The sequence below is a fragment of the Crocodylus siamensis genome, chromosome 1 (genome assembly GCF_052110815.1).
Source record: "Crocodylus siamensis isolate JL-2025a chromosome 1, ASM5211081v1, whole genome shotgun sequence".
NCBI classification, from domain to species: Eukaryota; Metazoa; Chordata; order Crocodylia; family Crocodylidae; genus Crocodylus; species Crocodylus siamensis.
In genome coordinates, this window is record NC_143395.1 from 80,818,835 (window position 1) to 80,839,047 (window position 20,213).

The window sequence follows — 20,213 nt, forward strand, 5'->3', positions numbered from 1 at the left end:
CTAAATTACCTGTGTAGATAACTCACACTTTGCCTATGAATTTTAGTTGTCCAAAATCTGCTTGCTGAAAAAAGAAATAATGATATGACAGTATATACAGTCTTACCTTAAAGATAAAGCAGGAAAGGCTGCTAATAAATTTCTTGTTTTATTACTGTCCTACCTATCAGAACATGGTTGCCCTCATAAATAAAGTTGCATTGTATTGACGAAAAAATGAAAGCTAACATTACACCTAAAAATGCTTGAGATTTCCTTAAAAGTAAATTGAATAGGGGAGAAGCCTATTTAAAAAAAAATGTATGTGTAAACACTTAGAACCACAAAATAAATCTTTTTTTCCTGTCCCTTACATTTTGGAGCGCATAGTAGAGTATATTTGCACCTTATAGATTACATCAGAGATGCTCTGATGAAGTAAACTGCTGCTTACTAAAGCTTATGCATCTCTGTTTTAGTTAGCTTATAAGGTGAATATTTATCCTGCCGCCTTTTGCCTGACTTCAGGCTAACTTGGCTAACTACCTCTTTCTGCATTTTGGAGTATATCACAATTGGATGGGAAAGTGCAGCTCACTTTAAAGCCTTTTCAGTATATTATTAAGGCTCCTGGCTGATGTTACATTTGTCATGGAATTAATTTAATTTTTGCATGTTAAATTGCCAGATGCTAATTTATGAAAAGGGTGAATCGCCTCAAATTTTGCATGTTAAATTGCCAGATGCTACAAAAGGGTGAATCGCCTTGAAGATGTTCCTTGTTAAAAGTGGAACTTTTTTGTAGCAGGTAAGTATTTTGCTTTATTTTTAACATCTGGCATGTTATTTAGACCTTCCATTATCCCACAGTACTCTGCTATCCCTCCTCCTTCAAGAGGGGGAGAACAGCTGGCTCTCAGTTTGCAATGTAGGAATGTAGCAGCAGTGGCAGGGGCTGACTGAGGGGGGACAGAAAAACCTACAGCCCTTGTTACCCCTGGGCTCTTGCAAGCAGGTATAATCCTGCTCTTTAAAATTGTGGGCATGAGAGCAGCCTCAGAGGGGAAGCTGCTTCATAGTCTGGGGCTACCTGTGCACCCTTTTAAAGTGCTGTGGTCAGCAAAAAAGTTCCAATGTTCCCATCATGTGAGTAAATTAACAACTGCCAGTACCCTTAGAGTGAGTCCTTTAAACCTAGGTGGTTTCAAGATGTAGTGGCAGCACATTTTTCAGGTTTTTTGGCAGGCAGCAGAGCTCCCTAACACAATTCAAGTTTGGTTTGGTACATGAAACAATGTCAGCAGCAAAAAAGCCCACTGAATGCTACTTATCTTTAGTTAAAAGCAAAGACTAATACTTGCAACCCTGAATTCCTAAAGGTAGGCTTCTACTTCCATATTTAGAGCATCTGGACAAACATGGCTGGATTTTTTAAAGAGCTTAACATCTTTGAAAAGCAGGATTTTTCTAATAAATATAGGATTTAAGATCCTAATATGTTGGGTACCCAGATTAAAAAATTCTGGCCAAGAGATTTAGCTGGATGGGGTTGCCTATAACAAACAGGAGAGATTTGAAAAAGAAAAGGAAAATATGAAGTAGTATAAAGATGGCATTATAGCTCCAATTATTTACAAAACTAGTGAGATAAAGTTAATGATGAAAAGGGAAATAGCAAAACTTTGTTCAGGCTTACAAGCAAAGCCAAAGGAGAGCCTGCTATTTCATCATTTGCAGAGCAGTATTATCAACTACACTAAGTGTAATACAAACACATAGGAGACAGTCTCTGGCACAAAGAGGTTACAAGGACAGAGTAATGTATAGACAGCATTTAAAGAAAATATCAAAAGGTACCAATACTACATGAGTTTCCAGACACTAGACTAAGTGAGCAAGAGGATGCATTTAAAAATAGAAAACGTTTTGTGAAAGAGTGCAATATTAGCCTTTAGGTGTTGCTTGGACTCCACTAACACAATACCATTTCCAGATACATATGGAGATCATAGTCTTTTTAGACACTGTGCACAATTTTTTTGTGATTTACAATGACTGCATTATAAAAGATTGATAAAATAATATAACTAACGGGAAACTTTTCCTTCTTAATAAGTTAGGAAAACAACATTCACTTAGTTAATCTAGTAATGCGCAGAGAGGAAATCTATGTTATTATATGCAAGCATTTTGTTTTCAGTTCATTTTGAAATCAACTGTAGACTCTTCAGCATAACTTTCCAATCAGATTTATTAAATGTATAATGAATATAAATTTGTGAAAATGTTTTTGTGAAGTACCACCTCCACGTGGTATACTTAAGAGATGTATTTTATCACTAAATGGCATTTACATTTTATACTGAAGACAGTGGTACAACAAATTTCTTACAGATATGTCTTATTATAAACTAAATCTTATAATTCACCTCAGCAATGTTTTCTGTCATTTCTTAAATCAAGTTTTGTGCATTCTCCGCATAAATTAAAAAATCCATTTAAACAATATGAACACGTTGGCTATAGAGCAATCATTTCCAAATGAAAACTACAGCTCAAAATGTATACAAATTAAAATGTCCATACTTTCTTGTTTTGAGTTGCCAGAATACAATTCTGGCATATACATTAGCAGTAAAACAGATCCATTTCACATTCTGAAATTTTTCAAAGATGAAATGATAAAAGGCAACACTTTGTAAAGGAATAAGGCCACTGTGGCTAACTCTGTGTTACTAGAGTCAATACAGCAGTCACTTTTAATTTCCTAGGTGTCTTGAGGTTAGAAGTTGATTCCACTAAGGCAAACATAATTTCTCTGTTGTCCAGAATAACTGAACATCCAGGTTTCAAGCCCACTTCTTTTAAACAGATTGTTCAGGTCATGTTACTTCAGAGGCAGGTGACTCATTGCATCAGAGATCTCAGTATTGACCTGTGCTGAGCTGCTGGCTGGTATGACATTCAGATAAATGTCATACTGTTGGTCCATGCCAAGGTAACTGTCACTCATGAGATACAATGTGTAGATGTATCTAAAATATAAAAGCAGACTCATTAGTTTCTTTTTCAAATCCTCAACATTTAATTTCATAACACTCGGATAATTTTAATAAAAAGTCTTACTTTCCAGGAGTTTCTGGAGTATAAAAAGCAACTGAAACAGAGCTTCGGTTTCTGATGTATCCAATCCTTTTCAAAGCAATAAGTTCTTTTTTATCCACTTCCCCAAGTATCAAAAACCACCCTTCATCTTTGGCTTTGGGGAATCGAGGAGCCACCGCTTTACTGTCTTGCTTTCTCTATTAGGTAAAAAAAAAAAACCCCAAACAGGTTAATGCAACTGGAACCCCCAGTTTTCTTTTGTGTGGGAGTGAGAGAGGATGATAAACTATTACAGAACACCAGGATCAGAACACGTTGTCATTTTTCCTAGATAAAGACTTTTGGTAAAAATATGAATCACAGGAAAACAGAAAACAAGGCACTTAACCAATTAGTAACTAAGCCAATACCATCTGTACAGAAAACATTGTCTCCTTTTTATAATTTAGTCTAAAAACAGAGTGAATGCTATTCTCTGTAGGATGACTAATTGTAAATCTTCATCTTTAAATAATAGTAATCAACATTGTCCAAGATTAATATAAAGACAATGACAGTACTTCTAGCCTTTATTTTAAGTTGCTGTAGCAAAATGGAAGATTATTTCAGTGATTCTTTAAGACGGTGTCTTTATTGCTGAAAGCTGAAGATACTAATAATAATGCAAATTCAAATCAGCATTCATTTAGTGCACTGTAGATGGAGAGGTTTTGCTAAAGATTTCCAGGGAAGCAAATGAACCAGCAGTTAGTGGCTTCATACAGTATTATGAGAAGGGGATCTAAGACTGTGGGGCGGGGAAAATTCAACGGTTAAGGGCTTCAGGCACCTCAGCAGTTTCTGGCTGGCTGAAGCTTCTTGTACGGTACAGGGAAGAGGAACTCTTTTCTTCCTTCCAGTTAACAACGTTTCCTGACATTCAGATGCAAAATACTCAAGGTATTCAGCTCTGAAATAAATAAAAAAAATGTTTGCCTCCCTATTATTCTCATTTGCTCTTAAAGTATGAGGGCACCATTTCCTAAAAGAGGAATTTAAAACTATTAGACTCATATATCACAAAGTCCTGGACTCCACATAACCTACAACTATTTGGCCCTCTCTTACAACTCCCCATCACTTTTCCCATAAAAAAATGAACACAACAAACAACCCAGGGTAAAATCCTAGCCCCAGTGATTCAGTGGGAGTTTTGTACTGATATGATGAGACAGTATTTCACTCCAAGAATCTAACTAATTCACACACTTTGGAAACCTGGATGTTAGGGCTCTCCTTTGTGCTGCATCCACTGATGACACCTGGGACATACACAGCTTTGCCACAACTACAAAGTGAATGTCATGACAGTATTACAAGCCAACACTTAAGCTTCTGCTGTTTGGGGGTTGGAGATCTAAATAGCTCATTTTTTCAAAGTAACAAGTATTTTTCATGATTCAATTTCTAGGTGAGAAATTTAAAACAAATATAAAGGGGTGTAATTTTCAAAAACTGCTGGAAACTAACCAAAAATGGAGTCATTGGTGACTTCTAAAAATCAGACTACTATGTATAAGCAAAGAAGTGACTATGGTTGGGGGAAAAAAAAAAGGCAAGGAGAACCATGATGAAAAAAACATGTCCCTGATAGATATGCGAAGATCACATGGAAAACTCAAGCTAGGGAGGTAAAAGGTAAACACCTTAAGCCTATTACTGAAAAATAGTGAAGTGCTTAGCAGAGGACTGTAATTCTTTTAAAAAAACAAACCAAAAACAACAAAAAACACTAAGCAAACTTACAATAATTAGAAGGAGTTGAACTACTAATACAAATATTAGGGAAATGCAGAAAACTGGTTCATGTAACATTTTCGACAAATTTACCATGTAAAAACTAAATAAAATATTACATATATCTGAGCTATTATCCTGTGGTAACTGGGTAAATTACCAGTCTATTACTAACATTTCTGTCTTTGCACAAAGCCGTGAAAAATGATGGCAGAACTCATGATAGCATTAATTGTCGAATAGGATTTTGTTACTGTATACCACACTTTTAGTAATTCAGACTATTGGAATCTAGTGCACTAGAGAAAGGAAATTATGAGTACTTTACCTGATGGTACCCCATCTGGATTCTCTGAAAATATATCTGGAGCACATATTCTTGATCAGCATGTAATTTGATCCAGTTTTTTTCATCCCTCCTATCTGTTGCCAAAGTAGGAATAGGTAGTTCATTCTGCCCCTGAACTGAGTCATTCCACCAGCCTTTAATGCTCAGATGAACATTTATAATTGGCAAGTGGGAGACGAAATTCCAAGCCTGTGGAAGAACAGGTCGTAAGTAATTGGTTAAGTCCTGCTTCAGCTACAAGACAAAGCTGTAAAATTCGGCCATTATAATAGAAAATATAACTGTACATTCTACACATTTAATGTATAGTTAAAAAAACAAATTTTTTTGTATTAATAAGATTCAAATAAAAAAAGTCAGGATCGTTACTGGAAAATTCTCTTTCAGTAACTTCTTACTGTACCTCTCCTAAGTGAATAAAATAATTGTGAAACTCCTTATGTGCACTATATATTCTCTACCATGTTTACTGTATGTCTGAATAAGGAAAAAAAACTGTTTTCCACTTCTGGTTAAAGTATTATTTCCTATAAGCACTAAAAATTCCTATAATTAAGTTTTGAATTAAATCTTTGTGGCATAATCCATAATGAGTCAGTCAGTGCAATGCTAATTAGCGATGGGCAAACCTCAAAGAGTTCAGAGGATCAGTTCAGATAATTATTAGACAGCTCATCTGAAGTTATCCATACTTTTAAAAATATGTTATGCATTCATCTCCTTGAACATTTGTTATCCTTACAATTCTCCTGAAGACTCAAGTTCTTCTCCTACCTTATCATGGTCTTGGTTTTATCCCTCTCTGCATCCCTGATATTAGGAACACATGACCTACATTATTCAATATGGTACTCCTTTAGTACTGGATGTCATGGCCTGAAAACACACTGCAGTCCTATAGCCCTAGAGTGGGGACACAATACACAGTAGCAGGCAGAACAAGTAATGACATAAACAGTGGAGCTAAAAGTGGTGGCAATAAAGCAGATTTTAATTTAGGAGGCAGAAGATGGGCAGAGATCAGAGTGATAGGTATATGGGAAGTAGAGAAAGAAGTAAAAACTACCTTGGAACCACACAGAGCTAGAAGAATAAGGCCAGGGGCAGAAGTTACACATAAACCAGCTTAAATGATCAGAAACTTGTTTAAACCTGTAACAAAACAGATGCTCAATGCACATAAACCAGTTTCAAAATGGGAGAAATTGGTTTAAGATAAACCTGGCTGAATGTAATATCAGACTTAACTGAATTGGGTGAAACTGGTTTATGAAACTTCTGTCCCAGACCCTTTCCTGGTTCAAGTTAAATCACAGTCCCCCAGCATCCCAGCATGCTTTCTAGCCCTGGGCTGGGCTGTGCTGTGCTGTCTGCGTCAGACAGGAGGGCTATCCCCACCTGGCCCCTGTGCTGGAGCAGTGAGGGCTGGCTAACAAGGAGGGGGGAGGAGCAAGCCCGGCTGGGTATGCAGCCTAGTCCACAGGGGGGACTTTCTCCCCCCCAACCCTGGGCAAACCCCGGCTGAGGACCTGGGCCACAGATGGGGGTTAAACACCCCTTCCCCTGCTCAAACTTACTGCTGGCTGCAACTGTGTACAAATCCCAGAGGCACCTGGAAACAGGAAGAGGAAGTGATTATCAACCCTGCAGTGTCCTGTTGTTGTAATTTTGGACTGCAAATCCCAGAAATCTTGGGGGGAGCAGGAAGAGGAAGTGAACATGCAGCCAGAGAGCCCTGTTCTAGTGCTCCATGGCTTTCTGGCCTGAGCTGCTGCAAACATGTGGCTGCATTTCATTAATCAAAGGTAAATGTCTGTTCACTTCTGTTTCAGTTGAATCTCTGCAGCTTAGACTAACCTGCAAAGACTGAATCAATTCAGCCTTGAGCTTTTTGACTGTCTGTACCTAGCCTAAGTATTGAAAAAACTTGGGGATTCCCACAGAATCCCTCAGCAATGCTTAGGGACAGAAGTGATTCCACCTTTGGCCGGGGGTGGGGGGAGGGATGGGATGGAGGCTAGGAAGAAGAGAGAGGGAGAAACCTACTAACACTTCATGAAAGAAAGAGGATCGAGGTATTCACTGAATAGTCAACAGGAGAGAATGCAAAGAGGGAGTGGGACCATCGGCGACTGGTGCCACCTTACTTGAGGGGGGCATGTGCTTCCCCAGCGACCAGTCAATGACTGGGATGGAGGGTCCCACCGCAGCTGATCTTGCCAACTGGGGGAGGGTCTCCCCATGGTTGAATTCACTCACCAGCTCCCAGAAGTGGCCATGGCATTTCCACTCCCCAGCTGGCGCTCACAGGGGAGGGCACCGGTGCTCCCACTGGCCCCCTTGTCCATTGCCTAAGCAGGGAGCGCGGCCTGCCAGGGGGTGCACCAGCACTCTTAGAGGGTGCACGTGCACCTCCTACGTGTCGCTACTGACTGGGACAGAAGTAATGAGCATGGAAAAGAGGTTGGATTTCTTTATCTTTATTTTTCCCCCCATACCAATGTGACCATTTTGTACACAAAATAAAACAAATTAAATAGATTTGGCTTGCTTTCTTGGATTACATTTTCAATGCTAATGGGTTTGAAGTCCTGAAAAACACTCACTGTGATTCACAATTATGGTAAGTTAGTAGATAATGAAGTTTACCAGTTTCCTTAGCTAGCTTTAATTGACAAAGGACAGGAAAAGTGGACTGAAAGCCTAAGCTAAGTAGACAGACACTAGGAAAAATAACACAAGCTTCCTCCCTCCAAACTGAAACCAATTTACAGCCCAAAGACACTCTCATTTGATAAATGCTACTAAGATTTCATTACGCTTATATACCCAACTTACCCACTACCAATGCATCATAAAATCATCTATGATAAACTATCTTCTTTGCCTGTCTACACTGATGTGGCCATACTTCACTGGCTACCGACCCTTGTTGTGTGACCTAGGCTGAAGCTACTGCTACAGCACTGTCCATGCAGTAGCAGTAGCTCTAGCTCCAGCACATGGCAGGGGCTGCAGCTGCTGCTGTGTATTTCAGGGCCGCATCCACATGAACGCAGCTGTTTGTTTCCCCAGGTACAAGTAGCAGTGGCACACTTTGTGCTGTTGCTGCTTGACCCTGGGGAATGCCCATGCCATGTGCCTAGAGTCCTGGGGGCCTCAGGAAACTGCAGCCTCAGTGCTCCTGCATCTGGGAGCCTGGCTGGCAGTCAGAGCCTGGCTCTAGCTAGGCAGGCTCTGGTTTTGGTAGGCACGTCTTGCTGCCATATGTGCCGCCCCACTTTTTTTTTTGGCACGGGGTTTTTGACTCTGGAATTTCCCAGGGTCAAAAAAATCCTCCCTGCTACAGTGTGGGGAACACTTGCATGTGCAGTGTGTGGCACCGCAGATGGGTCTGCAGTGCCACATACCACATGTCCATGCTCATCTGGACACAGCCCAGGAGCTGGAGCCGCTGCCGCCGCCACATGATCCAGGTCAGAGCCAGAGCTAGAGCTGCTGCTGCAGTTTCCTCATGCCCCTGCTCAGATCCAGCTCACAAAGAGCTCCATGACCCTGTGTACTGCATGCAATCCCAGTTTTAACTATGGCTATTGCACTGGAATTTGTTTTAGCACACAGAAAGAATCCTATTGTAACAGAGTAGCTCTGATTGAAGAATCGCACTATTCTCCAGGCCTGTCTCCTGAAGTTATGAATTGTGCTATAGTAAATAAATTGGAAGATCTCAATAAGGTTAATGGTCTCTGGTTGCTGAGACATCTGTAGCACAGCAACTGTTTATCTGTCAGGTAATATGGAAGCATTCACATACTTCTCTTGTTGAAAATAATGTCAGGTGGAGTCTGCTAAAATCTCTAGTAGCATACTTCTCTCTCTCATAAATACACATATCCACAGATATGTATGCTAAACCTTAGATCTATTCTGCATAACTACTGAGTATCATTTTCAAAGGTGCCCAATTAATTTAGGAAAAAAGACCCAGATCTGCAAAGGAGAATAGACTCAACAATGTTCAGCACCATCACACCTAATGATTAAACACGTGTTTCTGGGAGTGGAATTCACTATGCCAAGGGAGCAAATCCATAAGGAAAGTTAGGAATCTAAGACTGAGATTCAGAGCACCTAGCATGCTTATCAGAGGAATGGGCAGAAGGAGACACTAAAGCAGTGGCTTTCTACCTTTTTTAGACTCAAGGCACCTTACTGTAACTTTTATAAACTGAACCTATTTCAAACACTAATTTATTACAGTATTTACCCTCCTTGCAAAGGGGTGGTGCTGTGGGGACGGGGAAACAGCCAGGCAGGGACTAAGTCTGATCCTGCACTTACATATTTATCTCCTCGCATCTCGCATATGTGCTCAGCACTCCAGGGCACCTAAGCATCTTGAGAGAGAATCACTGCACTAAAGAGAAGGGCTTGTCTGAAAACCTACCTCTTTCCAGAACTAAAGCACCCACCCTGGTATTTACAGACAGACTGAAACCATTTCTTTGATTTAGCTATCTTACTGCATTCCACTGGATGCAGATGACTAATTCGGTCTTCTAAAATGTAGTGGTACTCCCACCCATGTTTTACATAAGACGTAATGGTCAGAGCATTTGCCTAGGAAGCAGAAAAATCCAGATGTAATGCTCTGGTCAGCCTGAAGGGTTCAAACTCAAACTCCCACTTCCCAGAAGAGCATCCTAACCACTAGTCTTGAGGCAAAGTTGTCAGGAGGTAATTTCCACCCTTTGGCTGATGCTGATACTGGGCCACTGCTCAGCAAAGAATGCAAAATTCACAGAAACAGAAACAGTAACATATAGGGACACTGAGTCTGTGACTCTCAAGACAGATTTAAGTCTGAGACAGGTGCCAAGATGTTGAGATATTAAAATATTGGTTACTTTGAGCCCTGGTTGGTCACAAGAGATCAGATTTAAGAGCTAAAATATTGAATATAATATTCTAAGATTTAAATATAAAATATAATATTTACATAAAAGCAACTGTAGGCCTTTTTAGCATGTCTTTCTTCCTTCGTCCCTTGCACAGTTTGATTTGTGATAACTGAGGCACACAGGTTTACAGATGAAGGAAGGGAAACAAGATGTCCTACTAGAATCATTTTTAATAATTTGTCAATCATTTTTTATTGTTTTTGTTCAACAAGAAGTGTGGCATAACTGTATAAGTCAACATATAAATATATTATGATAAAATATAAGGCTTTATCAGCCCATATTTGGGTTGCTCTGCATAACTCGTTCGTCATTTTGACATATAAGTTATATGGCTATTTCATACCCTCATATACGAGACCCCTCCTGATTTTTTAACGTATCATATATCTCCTCTTTATGTGCGTCTATATTTACAAACACACATCTACATATACATACACATACACAGTGTAGGTACACACACATATATACAAGCTATTTTTGAAGAAACTGCTAAGACATTTCAATACCAGCCAAACATATTTATCTGAGGATTAATCTTCATCTATTGAATCAGACAAGAACACTGCCATGCATACAATTATTTAATTAGCAGCCAAATCCTCTGCCAGTCAGCAGCCGTTCCAGGCATACTGATGGGGCAGTAGATGCAAATCTCACAGTAGTACTGCTTTTTCTCATTACTACTGCAATTAGCACTTAAATTGATGCTTTAAACATACTAATTTCTGGAATAATTCAGGATTTGTATGTTACCTGGGATCGCCTCACTGCAGAGACGACACCAGATTGCTACGCAAATTGAAGCACTTTTGAGCCAAATAACCATCATCATATCAGACAGAGCCAATTTGCATTTGCTTTTAAAGATAACAGAATGGCAATTTATGCAAATAAATTAAGTAAGTTTACTTCTGAGTTCTCCCTGAACTAATTATAACAATGTTCTAATTTTTCATCACATCTAAAACTGGGACTGAAATCAATATGTATTATGTTAGAAATCTGTTGTTGTTAAAGAAGACCTTTTGATTTAAATAATTTTTTATTCAAAATTTTGATGGTAATTTAGTTAGAAATGAAGATGTTTGTTATAGGCATTTAAACACCCTCCTTTTTGTTTGCATGCTGGTGTTTGGTTTAACAGAAACTAAACAGCCAACATATATCATTTTTACCTTCAGCTAGGAACAGTTAGAATTAATTTTCTTAATAATATATGTTTTGGAGTTTTCTTGTGTAGTATATGGGCATTACACTATACTATTGCCTGCAAGTTATTTAAAAAGACTACTACAATAAATAAGATAACTATAGACAAAATATTTTGAAGCTGTAGTTTCCTTTCCCTAAGAAGTGGTGAATACTCATATGCTTTTTCTCTTTCAGACAGAAATGGAATGCTGGATCTTTTAACAACCTACTTCTCTTAGTAACTGTTTAAAAGTACATTTCTGGAACTAGCAACAATGACATTTGTGATTACGAGACAATTCTGAGAAGTTTCATAACTGCTGGCAGATAAAAATGGCCTAGTCAAACACGTCCCAGGGCACAAAGAACAGTACAGTACTTATATATGAATGAAGAACCAGGATGCTGTTACTGGTTAACAGGGAAGGGGGGTGGGGAGGAACTCACCTCCCGGAACAGGAGCAGCAACCTATGGTCCCACAGGCTGGATCCAGCCCGTGGTGCTGCTGGATCTGGCCTGTGGACACGGGACTTTGGAGACAGGGGGCTTTGGTTATGAATGCATGGGTGCTCTCCCCATGCCGCTGCAGGGAATAACTCCAGCTACAGGTGGGTCCCAGCCACAGGTGTAACGAGACAGCTGAGTGCCTGGGACAGCTGCAATACATGGTGGCTTCTGGCTGTCAGCGTGGCTGTGAGGTTATGGCAGTAGCAGCTACTTTTCTGCCAGCCCCACAAGCTGGAATCCCAGGATGCTGTCTCAGCCACCTCACCTTAGTTACGCTACTGGTCCTAGTGTCTGCCTACCCACCTGGCTCTAACTCCAAGTAAGTCATTCTGGTTTGTGATCAGAAAAGGTTGCCTACCACTGCCCTAGAACATGAGCTCTATCTTAAATTTAGAGTAATGATATATTACAGTTTTTGCAGAAAATCATAGGATATTTCCAAAGGGATTTAAAGAGATTGTTTCTTCCTCCACTCATTTTTCATTCCAGATCACATCTATAACCGACTCTGAACTCATGACAGAAAATGTTACCTGTGTAATGTGTGCAGCTTGCAGCTCGCCATTTACAATGGAAGCAAAAATGTTTTCTTTTCCTTCACAAGCAGCAATCAGTTCAGGAAGACACTCAATAGGTCCTTGGTAACCTCCATGTGTGGCCTTCCTTTTTCCTTGGTTCCACTTTCTGATAAAGACAGGAGTTAGAAAGCAAATGATTATGCTGATACAGGTTTACAAGGACTATAAAGAATGGTAAAAAGGGAAGGAAGACATAAAAAAATGTAAGTGTCTAACCCATTTTGCTCAGATGTATTCTACAGAAAATTCACCTGAGGATGAAAAAACATCTTCCTGTTAACAGCTAAAGTGAAAGTCTGATTAAGACTGAGCTACCTGGTGCTGAAAATGCAATGTTTAAAAATGGTATCATTGTTAGGCTAGTATTAGAGCTGCCCAGCATCAGACATTTCAATGTTACTTGCAAACCAGTTTAATAATCAGCTAAAGAACACAATTGTTTAACAAAATCCTTCATGTTACTGGTTTCTGTTTGCAACTTATTTTTATATATGTGGTATTTGTATTCCACATTTTGAAACTTGAAACTTGTGTACAATGGGGCCACCTGTTTTAATGAAATGATCAGTTTTGTGAGAGATGAAAGACTGAAATTCTTACATAGCCAGATTCAGATTGGTCTCTGAGATCCATGTCACATGTTCACTTACTTGTGTGATGAGATCTGATCCATATACCAGCTGTGGCTCTTGCTATACTGCATGTGCATGGTTAAGATGTGTGATTTTGGGATCAGGGATCAGATCTAATGGTAGTATTACTACTTGCCAGTACAGGAAGAGCCTGGGATCATGATCCTGCACTCCCCCTACACCAGCAATTTGAAAGCCTACAGTCCTATATGAACCGGCCAGGACCAGCAATCAGCTGATTCCTGGTCCTGGCCCTGTGACTATATCAGGGCCTTGAATCGGCTACAGTGAGACCTTGGACTTGTGACTTACAATCAGCTGATTCCAGCTCTGGAGCCACACAGGAGACTGGAACTAGCTCTGGTTTGTCTCTACTCTGCCACGTGTTCAATTTAAGGTGTGATGGAAACTAGGCACAAAAATATTTCATGTCTTTTGTGGAATATTTTTATGGCTGGTTTCCTGTTTTGTCATGTCATTCATTCCTTAAACATGTGGCAGGTATACTATTTACAGTGTGATTAACAAGTTAATCACAACTTAAGTGTAATGTCTGTCAGGGGTGTAAGGCATCCAAATGGGACTTAAATGGAATTCCAGTGGTAAAGTTCCAAAGAGCAGTTCAGTCTGACCCTGCTCTACAAACCACAAAGCTCAGTATGTAGCCAGATTTAGGGAGTGCCTTTCATTTTCGACTTCAAAGTTCCAGCTACACATATTTGGGTTTCTGAGCATGCCCAGAAGCAGTTTAGTATAATCACCCGCATGCCTAACTGCTTTAACACTGTTCTGTGCTTTAATTTGAGCCTAATCTGGGGAGACCACAAGTTTCCAAAGAGGCACCCGGTCTGTTAGATCTCCTTCAAGTATGCCTAAAACACATACAAAAATAATTAAATTTAGCTAAAAAATGATAATACTGCTGCTAACCTTTAGTCCAACAGCCCAATGGATAAGAAATGCAAGGCAGAAGTGGAAGACTTGTGTTTTAGATTTTCTTCAACCTGAGGGGAGTCATACCCATCGCTCCCACCACTGTCCTAACCACCACGCAATAAGGTGAGGCTGGGGTCCCTACTCCGGTTTACTTATGCATAGCCCTTTAATACACAATACATAAAAAGTAGTGGGAATATGGACCCATTCTTTCCAGGCTCCCCATTCTTTTCTGGGGAACATATTAATCATTATGCTACAAAGGTAAGCTTCCTCTTCCCTTCTAGCCCTAAGACTCTTGCATTCTTGGCTCGTTGCCAAGTGGTCCAGCATAAAAACAGGAATGTGGACAATGTTTCTCCCTGTCTATTCTATAACTTGGTAGTTAATCCTGGAAAGTGGGGATATGTACTCAAATCCCTTCAGGCTAAGGGAGGGTAGAATCCAGGTTTCTGCTTTCTGGGCAGACAGAGGCTTAGCAGGGCAGCTCAACAACCAGGACAGCACCAGGTGCCACAATGCTGATGGTGGCAGCAGAGTCAACTACAGAAGTGATTATTTTTGTGTCCCCCAAAGCAGTGTCTGGAGCTACTGCCCAAATTGCTCTCTTTCAGTTACATTACTGTTCCTGGGTGCATCTCTAACGACTGTGCTGTTGGTGAGCACTGCTTCTATTATAGGCAAGGCTAGCCATTCTGAATCACAGGCAACAAAGACTCTTGGTACTTACCCTCAGAAGTTGGACTAGACCCAGTGGATACCAAGGGAATGGAAGTGCCTCTTGTTCGGTTTCACTCAGAAGGGATAGGGATTCAGACATACTTCTACGTTTAGTATTTCTTGCTAGCTACCTTTAAACTTTTTAAATCATGTATCTGTCTCTTTCTGTTCTTTGTACAGAATATCTAGGCATCCACATTTAGGTGGGAGCCCGTCCAAAAATTCATCCCTTATCCATTTTCTGAAATCACACTCCTAGAAATACAGTCTGGTGTTGTCTGAGGTCTGAACCATGTAGGAGGTAGTTGAACTTTGAAGTCAGCAAAATCAAAACATACAAAAGGCTTAACTTTTGTTACATGCTTGAATACTCCAGGACACAATGAAGGCATTCAATCATGGTGAAAAAAAATAAGTGGAATGACATGATCTGATTATGAATGTTGAATTACTTACCTAAAAAGGTGAAGATGGTGTTGCTCTACATTGGGCAAAGTAAGCAGGGAAGAGTCATGTATCCATCGCCCTTGGATCACCATCTGCACCAGATTGGTGATATTCAGAGCAGCCACTAGCCATCCATGGTATGCTGCAACATCCAGCATTGCCTAAGTGAACAAGACGCATAAAATAAAAGAATTTAACTACCTCCCTCTTATTCTTTCCAGATGCATACCACTAAGAACATTTGTTTTCATGATTAATGTACAAAGATTTAGGTTACTATTAAATGGGAATATGACTATTTTTGAGTCAACTCCAACTGAAGTCAACAGGAGTCTATTGACTTCAATGGGCATCTGATTAGGTCCTAAATCATCATTAAGAATTTACCTTAAATCGAGCAGCAGTATTTGCTATTAGAAACAAATTCCAGGTTTGGCACTACACCAACCTAGAATATTACTGAGAATAGCTCCCAGTTCTGCCTACAAGATATACATCTTTTTTACTTGGTTACTTAACAGTAAAATGATAAAGCTACAATTAAATGCAATATTAATTTTGAAGGTTTCCCTATCAGACAAAAGTTGGCAAACCAGCAGAATTATTTAAACATATTTTATCTACTTTACAATATAATGAATATTAAGAGTGTGTCCTTAAAATGAATATGTGATGACTAATAATCGTACCAAGCATTAGCTAATATTATAACTCCCCTTTTATATATGAGGAAACTAAAGTACAGAAGCAAAGCAACTCCCAAAACATAATCTAATGAGTTACTGGCAGAGCTGAGATTAAAGCTCAGAAAATTTCTCATTAGGACTAACTGGAAAACAAGAATTCCACTTAAGAAAACAATTTCAGTTCTTTGTTCTGCATTGGCACAAAACTGAGATCTTTAGAATCTTTCTTCCCCAAAATGTGAGATTAACTTCAACATGCTCAAACATAATTATTAGCTCCAAAAGAACTAATAACCTGGTGGGTAGGGCAGCTACCTGGGAGACACCCAGGTTCAAATCCTTCAAATCAGATGGAGCAGGACCATGATTCTGAGTCTGTCATATCCCAACAAGCTATAATTTGCTCTAGAGCGGGTTTCTCTCTCTCATTTTGAGCAGAAATTCCATCCTGAATTTGGTAGATCATCTCAAGGAACGTTTTATCCAAGCTGATAAGTTTGTGTGTCTGTGAACTGACATTTTCTGACAAAATCAATTTAACTGAATAAAGCCCCAACCAAATTGATTCACAACTGCCTGTCCAATCAGACCATACTACCATATTTACTCAAATCCAAGATGACATATTTTCCCCATTTAACACTGAGGAAAAAAGCTTTATTTTGGATTCAAGTACGAGGCAGTGAGGGCACAGGAAGCTGGTGTCTGCCCTCTTGCCACCTCTGCTGTCCCTGGTTGCTCCCCTGCCTGACTCCCCTCTGCAGCCTTGGGCCCCCTTGCCCCTACCACCTCTGCACTCCCTGTGCCCCACCTGCCTCTGCTGCATCCCTTTGCTCCACTCCAGCAAGTACTGGCTCCACTGCAGCCTGAGGCATGAAGCACAGCCCCAGTCTGGCCTGACAGCAGTGGCATTTATGAATGGGTGGGCAGACATAGGGGGCAAAAGACAGGGGTCAAGCTGCTTGACCCCCTACCCCTCACTGCCTGCCCTACCACCCCTAATAATTAGAATCTAATTATTGGGGGTTAACTTAAAGTCAAGGTCTTGGATTCAGGTAAACTACTTATAACTAAGCCATAGATAGTTTCCAGTCCTATTTGCAATTTTATTTAGTTAATTTTTAAAATTCAAAAGGATGTAGCTAGCTTAAGGCCCAATTCTGCAAAGACCTAAACATATGCTCAGCTTTATGCACTGTGAGCAGTTCCAAGTATTTCACTGGGATGCCACAGTGTATAAATTAAGCATGTGGATAAGTCTTTGTAAGATTGGACCTACACTCTTTCAGGTTGGTATAAAAGCATCTCTCAGAACTTTTCCAAAGGATACCAAATCGAAACATTTTTTTCAACACAATATTTTTATACTGAATTCAACTTCACAAATTTACTGTAGACTATAAATATTTTACAACAGTTGTTTGGATTCATGGAAACATTTTTAGTTGATGAAAGAGATTCTAGTAAAATGTTTGTTTTTCAAACTGCAATAATAATAATAAACATAGCACTGAAAAGTCTTTGTTTTAGAGACTGCTAATTGAATTTAAATGTGTATTTTTAAAAGCTAATTGTCAGGTAAGAAATTTGAGGTTTAATTAACATTTTGGAAAATGGTTACAAAAACAAGTTCAGGAATGCTCAATAATCCTTTTCAGTTTGGTGCTTTTGGAAATATTAGGCAGTGTCCTTACTAGTATTTTCCTAATCCACATTCTTATTTTTTGGCCCTTGCTATGTTACACCATTAACTGGTTAATTATACAATAAATTTAAACTGGCTACATATACAAAATAATTATCATACAATAAAAATGACTATATAGCTATAACAAGAGCCAACCAACTATAAAGTCAATGCTTGAAAATGTGTGCAACTCTATAGCTGGTTTCTATCTGGCTTTAATATGAACATGTAGCTGGGCCCCTAAAGAGAGAAACCTGTAGTTTCCTTTTTTTCAGACTACACTTAAAACATGTTCTTTTAAGACAAATGATATTATTTTATGCTTCCCTGAGAAAGCACATACTTGCAATACTTCTGACTCATTTTACAGCCCACCAGTGGAATGATGAGAAGCTGTCCATATTAGTCTGTACATTTAATCAAATGTTTTACAGACAAACAAAAGGCAGCATTTACTTAAGGCAAACTAAACAGTGAAATCTTCTTTAAACAAAGGAGTTGTTTACACATGCAGAGCTGTTTCAATTAAATTACACTGATTCTGAAGAAATGCTCAGTTTAAAGACACACAAGCTGGTTTCAGTAATGGCCAGACACACAGCTTACTTCAGTAGTTTACAATGCCATTTCAACAGGTTTTATTTCAGGCCAGGGTGATAAGATCAATGACACACAGAAAAATATTTTAAGTTACCCTAAAATGCCCTGGTTCTGCCCCATTTCTCATGAAACTTGTGCCCTGCAGCTAATGATGCTTTGCAATTTTTTGGGTGGCAGGAACTTAAACCTTGATTTAGGACTGAAATTTTCCCCTTGCCCTACATAGACAGATTTGCTTTTACAGATATATATTTGTACCTAAGTGTGATATATATACATATATTTGAATGTATACAGTATAACCTCATAAATTCTTGAAAATCCAGCACTTTTTAAACATACATTACATAGGCGAGTAGCAGTGGCTGGTCCCAGAGCAGTGGAGGGGGAAGATTGCAATGCAGCAGCTGCTGCCGCCACCCACCACCCCATGCCACTGCTCCACATGTGGCCACTGCTACCCACTCCACCCTGCTCTGTGACTGGCTGTCACTCTGATTTAAAAAATCTGGAATTTTAAAATTTCCGGCAGGTGCTTGGTCCGGAGCATGCCGGATTTATGAGGTTCTACTGTATTATCTTGATAGTACCTTTCAAATAGAATTCTCCAGCTACTTCATGTGTCTTGCATAGCATCTGGCAAAATAAGCTGTCACCCATGAAACATCATGCCTTTCTGAATCAGTTAGTTTGTAAGGCCTCATACAGATATTCAGTTTCTCCTGGGAGAGTTGCTGCTCTTCCTGGAGAAACCTAAGGTGCCACCCTGTCCTGACTTCTGCCTGACTTCAAACTAACACGGTTAACTACCTGTCTGCATTTCTTGGTTTTGTTGTTACGCAGACAAACATGAAGGGAGCAACTTCACAGCCTACGGACATGTGATTATTCACACACAGATTTCCAGGCACGTGGAAAGAAGAGTTACCTTCAGCATGTATGAAGGAGAGGATTACCTCATAGATCATACTTTTCACCTACCAAGACAGCGCTACATCAGCTCTTTTCCTAGGCCCTCATACATTAGGCAGAGGCATAAGTTACAATTTTGGCACCCTGGGTGTGTGGGGGAAACAAGAACTTACCTCTTTGTGCAGGGGCTGCTATGGTATTAGTGGTGCAGGCTGCTGCGGCCCTGAACACTGGTAGATGCTGCAGTGGAGGGGCAGATTCCCCAGAAGCATCCATTCTGACATGCCCTCTGAATCAGTGCTCGGGGAGGGTGCCTCCCGCCTGCAACAATTTACACTAGTGTATCTAGGGCTAGATCCTATTCCATCTATTATGCATTTATGTGGACTTAAGCACTTAAGTATGATTCCATTACACCCTGTTCAGGTCCCTGGAAATCCAGTAATGCATCTAATTTTTATAAAACACTGTTACCTTACACTTGAGTCATAAAAATAGCAGCAAGAAAGAAAGAGAACCTTTCCCCTTTTGTGTTAACAGTTTTTCAGGGTCTCAAGCACGGTGGAATAGAATCTGCCTTCTAATGCCCACTTCTCTTTTCTATCTCTGGCTTTCTGTGTTGCACATACACTCTGCCTTCTCTTTTTTCATTTTTTTCCATTCTGAGGGCATGGGCAGACCTTTTGCTTCACAAGTCAGATGGGCTTGCCAGATCTATTTGTGGGCCAGATCGAGCAGGTGGGCCAGATCTGGTCTGCAGCGAGGCTTGGATCCAGCACATATGTGACCCCAATCCAGCCATGTGCCAATTGGCCAGCCTAGCCCCAATCTGGCCAAATGCCAGTGGCATGGCTTGGGCCTGAGCCTAATCCAGCTCCAACCTGTGGGGAGCTCTGCAGGTTGGATACAAGAATTCCATGGGCTGGATTTGGTCCACAGGCTGAAGAGCATCGCTGGTCTAACTTACACCCTTGTAGTTTTTATCCATGACTTTTTCAAGAAAAGCTCAACACTAGATTGAGTGAAGTTAAATTGGTTTACATATTTGTTATTTGTCTGCTATTTCTTATACAACTTTACAATCTTGGTTATACATGTATAAATTTGTCATCTCCCCATTCCCTGACTTATCCTTTACTT

The 20,213-nt window shown here is 39.9% G+C and overlaps 1 protein-coding gene across 3 annotated transcripts in view; it reads right to left on the reverse strand.

Moving 5' to 3' along the window:
- Nucleotides 1-2,212: 2,212 nt before the first annotated feature.
- The window catches only part of ASCC3 (activating signal cointegrator 1 complex subunit 3), a 560,200-nt gene continuing 542,199 nt past the window's right edge, over nucleotides 2,213-20,213 (reverse strand). For all 3 annotated transcript variants that reach the window (XM_090037230.1, XM_090037224.1, XM_090037218.1), the window contains 5 exons: nucleotides 15,198-15,349; nucleotides 12,409-12,559; nucleotides 5,189-5,398; nucleotides 3,106-3,281; nucleotides 2,213-3,014 (listed from right to left, as the gene is read on the reverse strand). In XM_090037230.1, coding sequence (XP_089893356.1) covers nucleotides 2,867-3,014; nucleotides 3,106-3,281; nucleotides 5,189-5,398; nucleotides 12,409-12,559; nucleotides 15,198-15,349 — 837 coding nt within the window. In that variant the 3' untranslated portion in view covers nucleotides 2,213-2,866. The remainder of the gene's footprint in view (nucleotides 3,015-3,105; nucleotides 3,282-5,188; nucleotides 5,399-12,408; nucleotides 12,560-15,197; nucleotides 15,350-20,213) is intronic.